Source organism: Vanessa tameamea, chromosome 3 (assembly GCF_037043105.1).
Source record: "Vanessa tameamea isolate UH-Manoa-2023 chromosome 3, ilVanTame1 primary haplotype, whole genome shotgun sequence".
Taxonomy (NCBI): domain Eukaryota; kingdom Metazoa; phylum Arthropoda; class Insecta; order Lepidoptera; family Nymphalidae; genus Vanessa; species Vanessa tameamea.
The window spans coordinates 14,185,000-14,193,423 of NC_087311.1; the positions used below are offsets into that span (position 1 = coordinate 14,185,000).

The 8,424-nt window shown below is 34.3% G+C and overlaps 1 protein-coding gene across 1 annotated transcript; it reads left to right on the forward strand.

Moving 5' to 3' along the window:
* Positions 1–5,173: 5,173 nt before the first annotated feature.
* LOC113397413 (achaete-scute complex protein T3-like) lies at positions 5,174–6,562 on the forward strand. The gene is made up of 2 exons (XM_026635735.2): positions 5,174–6,093; positions 6,227–6,562. The coding sequence occupies exon 1, from the start codon at positions 5,370–5,372 to the stop codon at positions 6,084–6,086; it is 717 nt and encodes a 238-aa protein (XP_026491520.2). The 5' UTR covers positions 5,174–5,369; the 3' UTR covers positions 6,087–6,093; positions 6,227–6,562.
* Positions 6,563–8,424: the final 1,862 nt, after the last annotated feature.

An 8,424-nucleotide genomic window follows, 5' to 3' on the forward strand; every position in this document is an offset into this window, starting at 1 on the left:
GTATAATTAACGTTACACATTTTTTTGTTCTTCGGCGAGAGGGCATGGGAAGAAATCATTGCGCCGTACTCTCTTAAGGATGAATAAAATGACTTCCGTGTAAGTCGACCATTATCAAAAGTTTTTCTCCGAAGTTTATATATCGCATATCGTATCAAGATTATATGACACAAAATATCGACTTAGTTTATTGGCAATCAGCGTTCGACATTTTATTTATGTTTGTCGTTTTTCACCTGCTAACAGTGTAACCAATTTTTAACAGACGCAATTAAACGAAACTCATTCGAAAAAAATCTTGACAACTATATGAGACAAAACAAAGCTAATTATCTATTTAGGTTCATCTTATCGCCGCGGCTAACGAGGTGCACTAAAACTATAAAAGAATCGTGCTTGTTTGTCGGCGAAAAGAAAAAAAAGAAAAACATTTTTTTCACTAGTTTAATTTATTGATCGTACGATGGTACCGGGCTCTTTCTGAAATACAACCAAAATTTACAACAGACTCATTCATGAACTGTAGAATACGAGAAAAAATATTTGAAACGTTTTATTTTAGACGCCAACGCCTTACACGACCATATATCTAGATGGGTCAAAATTCGCTCGTCACGCCGACATCTGATTCAATAGCTACGAAACCACGACGTATCTGTCAGGATCGGTGTCGAGGTGTCGATGTGTCTTCTAGTGTGACTTCCCGTCGACGTCACAATGTCCGACACAAACGTTGTGTTTGAAACGCCTCGAACCGATGCGAGGCAAAGATAGGCTCTACTGTTTTACAAGCCATCCTGACAGCAGATTTGCATTTCGGATATTGAATACGGAGCGTGAGAATTGTCCTGGTTCGGCGGATAGTCGTTATTTTCGTACACGCAGGCTGGCTGTGTTTTTTTTTAATCTGGCATAATGACAGTGGTCGCTTTAAGTTCATTCACAAAATAAAATATTTTGTTTTGCGAGTAATCTAGATTAAACTACATTACATAATTTATAAAACAACAACAGCTTAAATGACAATACCACTGCTGCACAAGGAAGTATGCTTTCAGATATTTGAAGCTATTTGCATTAAACTCTCATCTGCTTATGTATATAGTTGTACCATTGCTTGAATGATGTTAGAGTAACATCCACGCGTCGTATCCAGTGGAACACCTCGTCCCATGTAAAAACCACGAATTCAATCGCGGAAATACATAAATACATAACGATAACTAACACATTCTCCGAATGCTTTGATCAATCAATTAAAACCGCGTCTCGTGTAAAGGAACCGCAACTCACGCGGACCGCGGCGTCGAATGTTTAACTAGACTGCGCTTTGTAACAAAACCGACGAAATGTATAATATTCTCTTTATTAATGCTTAATATCACCCTTTGATGTTGCGATGAATAGGAGTCACTCAACAAATCGTTAATCAAACGATATTGGATACGAATCAGGTAGTTTTATTGTGTGACCGATCCGACGTGTGTTATCGACATGATTTATAGATGAGCATAATTTTTAAATATGTAGCTAATGTGAGGTTGATTCTTTAGTAAAGCTTGCGACGGGAGCGTAATGGGCTACCGAACTGAACGGAGTAACAACTTTCGAACACGCACTCGGAATATTTATGTTATTTGCTTTAAGCATTATTCAAATATTCTCGGAAACGCCGAATTTTTATAAATTATCATATTTTTGAGTACGAAGATAATATTTTTTTCATAATATTTTTTAAACGACTCTTTTAACGTGCAAGTAAATACAGCTAGATGTGGTATAGTTTCTTTAAGTACAGCGAGCCTTTAAAACGACAACCCATTACGGATCTGACGTAATATAAATCTATGCTCGTTCGTCCCACGATAGGATGAGTTATCGTACTGAATATTTAGTTTGCATACTTAAAAAATGAAAAGGGCGTTGTTTGTTTATATCCCACACCGGTGAAGCGTGACTTTGCGCCGACAGATGACAGGTGACATATTTCCCATACCCATCATTCCATCCCTAATATCCCACGTTGGTTTACATCTAAGTAATTTGTCAAACATAATTGTTTTATTTGTAGCGAGTAATTGTCAAATTACCAGTACATGTCACTATAACGTGACCACTTGGAGATGAAAATAACGCGATAGGCAAATTAAATATTAAATAAAATACGAATTATAATAACAATTTAAGACACTAAATGTGTCACGATTATTAAATTTTAAAAAACAATCTTTAAATTAACCTACTAATTATATGTTTATAAATATATATATATGTTTCGCTCAGAATTTACCTCAACTTACATACAATACTTATTAAATAATAAATTATACCGAAATAATAATTCACTTAACGACCGCTACGCCTATAGTATATTTAAGTAGTGATCGCAATTACGCGATCAAGTTATATTTGGTGGAGGGACATTTATTTTATCTTATTAAGCAACAGGAGGTAAAATAGCTGTCATTTGGTATGAGTACGGCATTATAGAACTGTACAACATCCGCAGCGAATTGAATAAATACAAAAATACGAGACAACAAATTGATATATTATCGATATTTTATGCAAGCGATTAACCAAAGTTATTGCCGCCGAAATGATCAGAGTTATGATAAATTGCACACGAATTAAACTCGAGATAAAAACATTTTCATATCAAATAATAAGCCGACGTGTCACTTAAAACACGCGATACCTGAATCGGTGAAGTTAACATCGAGAGATATTTGTTTTTGATTACTTTCCGACAATAGAAATCACCGGCCTTTAAATATTATCATCATTTAATTTAAGGTTATACTAGAACACATAGAGTGAGAGACAGAAGGTACGATGTTCGCCTGGACAAAGTACCCAGCCCCCCCCCGTCATCATTGGGATAGCGTTAGACATTAACGCTGCTCAGCCGAATGATGGTAGATAAAAAATTAAGAAATATATGCTACAATTCTAAAAATATTTCTTCATTTCGTTCTAAACACAATTTTAACTTTACTTTAAATAGACAGACATCGAAAAATATATCTGTCTCCTTTTCACCACGACATATGATAACGTCGCAATGGGAGCAAAACATATTTAATGTCAGGCAGAGTAAAGCTGGAAAAACCCGCTGCTAACAAAATACAATTACGTTAAACACTTAGGTATTTATACAGTCCGCATACAGTAAGCGTTTATTATTATGATTAAATATAAACAAATTTTATGTTTAATAATAAACATATAACATAAAATTACAAAGCAAATGCTTTTTAATGATTATTATTCGTGTAAGTTTTGCCAAAGGGCTTGCGAACTACAAAAATATCTGTAATCTAGAAAATGTTAAAAGTTTTTAATATCTGCGGCGATCTTATCAAAAGTGTCTAAAAATATATACAAGAATTAAACACAATATTTCTTTGTAACTTTCTTGATCTCTATTATCTTAAAAGGAATCAGGCGCCTTTTAAATATGAGGTGCCCGCTGGAACTGCGGTTATAACATCAAGTTGTAAGTGAAAATCTTTGTATGCAATTACTTTAATTAGACATTAAACGCGTCGTAGCATCGTTTTATAACGAAACTTACTTTTATTTAATTACGAAAAATGTTAGAAGCTTTAAAGCTTACAATATATATTTAGACACACACACACTTTTGAATAGATTTAACATATATAATCAGGATTTTTGTATATACTTTTATATTATATATACAAATAAAATGTATGTTCTTTGTTCAAACGAATAAACCGACATTAAATACGTTTGGAAAATAATATATTTATCCAATGAGAGATTAATAGGCCAAATAAAAAAAAATAAGTACTCAAAAAATATAAAAAAAAATAGTCCAGCTAAGCACTACACAGTTGTCACTATTTTGTTCAAGGATATGTCGATGTTATCATAAAATCATTACACACATAAATTGAATGCAACCCACAATCTATACAAGAATCTTCAAGCATAGCTTAACTTCGAGATAAATACTTTCCTCGAATCTAACATATATTTAAAAAATGTTCCATCGAGTGTCAAACGAGCAAGACTGATTGCACATGCGCCTGGATGTTTAGAATTTTTTAATAAAACAGCGATCACGTTTCATTAATCAGAATTCAAAAACAATAAATTAATAGTCCACTTTAAATTAACCAATTGGTATTTGAATAATTTAAGAGAGCCAATGCAACAACGCCTGAACGTTCCCAGCGAATCGATATTTCAACATTCCAGATATGTGGAAAATGCAGGGAAGTCCGTGTATAAGGTAACATTATAGGTAAATACGATTTGGACGCGGCGCAGGACTGTTATTATGTTTTTTTTTTTTTTGTAACATGTTCAGCCAAATTACAGATATTAAAAACACTATAAAATAATTCAACGTGACAATACTGCGTATATTTTTTTTTACAAAGAAATTAATTCCTCAAATGTAATTTATAATACGTAAAATAATTAGCATAAAAACGAAAATCTTACGCATGTCACGAGTTTCACTGTAACAAAGGTAACGAACGATACCAATAGCCTATTCTTAGAGATGCTTATTTTTTGTGAAGGTAGAAATACTTTTAATTCATTGCCTATAATTGGCACAATGACCATTTACTACGTCTGGACATATTGGTCACAAGCAATTTGCTACTGGAATAAGCTAGACTAATTGATGCGACTGCTAAAATACATGGCCGCATAAATATGCAGGAGCGGCTAATCCTTTTATAGTAAAAAGCCCTAAAATACCTTAACAAGAATGACAACGACAATGTCGATAAAGCAAAGTGACTTTTATCCGCGACTCAAAATATCTTAATACGAGAAAACGTTTCATGCCGCACGTATCGCGAACCATCAGATAAAATAATATTCGACTTATTTGTTTTATCATTAACAAAGTAATCTTAGGTGATATTTTAAGGTGATTGAATTCGGCTTGACTACTCTTGTCTTTCGTATGACAATTAGTTTTTATAAATAAATCAAGTGCGTACTCGAATAATATATTTATGTTATGCAGCACAATTTAGTGGTCATCAGAAAAAACCTGGGCACGCGTTAGCCGCTCGCTGCCCGCTCCCCTAACCACTCGCCAGGTACGAACCCGTACGTATAAAGGGGAAGGGATGATGGAAAATAATAGGGGAAGAGAATTTTAAAATTTATATTTTTTGCAGCCGGCGCAGGTGATATAACGCGTGCGCGTGCGCCGGTGGCTCACTTGTGCGTGAAGCTCCGGTGCCGTCGCTCGCGCTCGCCTAAAACCGAAAGCTCCCACAAAGCCTTTCTTTACGCGCCGGCTAGTGCTTTCCCGAACGCCGCGCGGATCAGTTGTGTGCTCTTATCTCTCGCGAACGCTCGCGCAAACACGTAAAATGTTACAAGAAATACAATTAGTTCAAGGTCAAACCAACTACGTAGTCGTATGCTCTGGCTACCCGTCTGCGACTGTAACGAAACCAGCACTGGAAAAAAGGATTGTACCGATTGCCCCGGCTCCGGAAAAAAATTATGTCACTCACGACACGCCGCCCAACCAACAATACAGAAAGAAGGTGCATTTTAGGACGAACCCTTACACCGGACCTCAGGCTGTGTCGATTGCGAGACGTAATGCACGTGAAAGGAATCGCGTGAAACAAGTAAACGATGGATTCAATGCACTTCGTCGTCACTTGCCAGCCTCCGTGGTGGCCGCCTTGTCTGGTGGCGCCAGACGGGGATCTGGAAAGAAACTCAGTAAAGTCGATACATTACGGATGGTCGTTGAGTACATCAGATATTTGCAACAATTACTCGACGAAAGCGACGCTGCATTAGGAATCACACGTGATCAAGAAAATAGAGAAAATATTCCAAGTAGCAATTCGCAAAGTATGAATTCGCTGTCGGACATGGACGACGGTTTCTTCTACGGAAGCAGTTCCCCGTGCTCGGAGAAAGCGAATTCCCCTGCGCCTTCGGAGTGTTCGTCCGGAGTTTCGTCGGCATATTCACCTGTCGACCGATACGAAGTGTCAACGCAACAGACTCTCGGGCCCATGGATGAAGATGAGCTGCTCGACGTGATATCCTGGTGGCAACAGAAATAGCAATAACGTAAGAATTTACATATACATACATACTATATTTTGCAGTAACATGGCATCATTTTGTAATGGATTATTATTGCACGGAGTGTACTTAGTACGTAAATTATATTAGTGCTAATGTTATTTTTTTTTATCTGCAGGTATCTGAAGTGAACGAGCTGAACGAAGTTTCGTTGAATCCCTCCGAGTATTACTCTTTATAGTAAAGACGAAAAGACTCTTTATATTTCTAGTCAAATTTTAGTGCCTTAAAATATTAGATATTAAGTTAATAGTGTGGTTAGTAAAATGATAAGTGTTCGAAAAACATTTTGGAGAAGTGAATTATCGATTTCATAGATTTTGGGATTTTATCGACTAAGGCCTTGAACCATAAAAAAGAACATTTGAGGTTTTATTACAGGTTTGTAAGAGAACCGACTACAGTATGTAAATACATAGATTAAGATATCGAATAAATTATTTATTGAACAATGTCTCATTATTTTTTTTAATTAATACTTAAATCTGATTATTCTATTTTTGTATCTATATTATGTATGTACGTTTGGTACATTAGAAAATATGTACTAATATATCATTTTTATTTGACGCATCAAATTGCAATTTTGTATGCAACATTAATATTCAATTCAGTCTTATTAGAATTTTAAAAGTAAATAAATGTACATTCAATTTCAAATTCAATTTAAATAAAAAAAATCCTTAATTTAATCTTGAATAACAAAAAAGTCAAAGTTACGAATAACAATATATTACGAATTACAAATAATTTTATAATGCGTTAGTTTCAGCCTTTAATAAGTTATATATAAATTTAAAAAGATATATATGGCTCCTTTTTTCAAAAAGTTTTACAAATTTAAACAACACTTTCAAAAATGATTTGAATTTAAGTAATTTGGATTTCAAATAAATGGAATTCCGAAAACGCACGAAGGATTTTCTTATACGTGTTGAATATAAAACAATTTATAATTTTGTATTTACAAATGATATGATATTTTATAGATTACACACACACACATCGGGACTTGCTTCGTACATTTAAATTAAATATAAATTTACGATAACCAATGCAAACAAATCGTACATTATGTAACGCAAAATCCTTTACAAAATTTATATAAAGCTTAAGTGCACAACAGGATTGTATATATATGAAGGTATATTATACAAAAGCTGTCCCTATAAATCTATGGTTGATTAAAGTATATCAATATTAGCATAGCTCTCAGTGTCAGAGGAAATAGATAGAGTAGTAATTAAATGTGCTCTGGCGAACATAGATATAACGCAAATATCATACTTTGCGCGCTGCTGGGTCTTTGCCGAGGAATGAACATGCTTTGAATCTCTTCCTTTTATCAAAATTATTTTACAGAAAACACCTTACGTTTTAAGTCCTATATATGTCTGCATGTCTGCACACATCGAAGTCTTCATAAAACCGCCTTTGATATAGTCTGTGGATTTTTACTCTATCCTGTATATTTTGTTCCGAAACATGCTCCGTGTCTGTTTTTAAGACGTAAGAGATGAGTGACAATTAAATATGACTCGTCGATTATAGAACTTTGTATTTGGATAAATATACTTCATCGATTTCATTAAAAGATGTGTTATGAAATTACATTCGGCAGGTGACCGGGATCTGACAGGTTTTATTTAACTATAAAAACACGCGTGAAGAGAAATGTTGTGTCAAAATTTCAAGTCGATCAATTGACTACCTTTCGTGTTTTGCGCCCGCAAACAATTGCTGTGCTGAATTTTTATATACACATATATGTAACATACTAAAATTAAAATCGTAAAAACATAGTAACTATTTTATTATCTACTAGTCACCCGTCCCGACTTCGTACGGATGAAATAAGAATTAAATACACGAATATGTTAATAAATATACCCTGGAACCTGATTTTGAAGCGCCATTCTAGTCTAAATCCACGGACCAACTCAAACAAAATCGGTCCAGCTTTTTAAAATGGGTTCAGTGAAATACACACGTACAAAATATTATCTATGAAATGATTTATACTTTATAATAACTTTGAACAGAATAATAAGAAACGAAATAGTTTAGTAGAAAACGTGAATATTAACCGTAGGTTCGTAGTCGTCTTCGGATGAAATTCTGCCACATAGTTATGTCAACTAGCCAACCAGGTCAGTGTGGTCGAATAAGCTCCAAATCTTTAAATTCCTTTTGTTATTGAACCTGCGATCTACAATAACACAGGATACATTTTCTAAAAGATTTTTTTCATTTATCAATTATTAGCAACAACATGTAAATGTACTTGAAATATGTTGTCAACGAGATCATATTACA

Excerpts from the sequence above, each read along its gene's own strand:
- LOC113397413 (XM_026635735.2), top strand. The coding sequence starts at position 5,370 with ATGTTACAAGAAATACAATTAGTTCAAGGTCAAACCAACTACGTAGTC.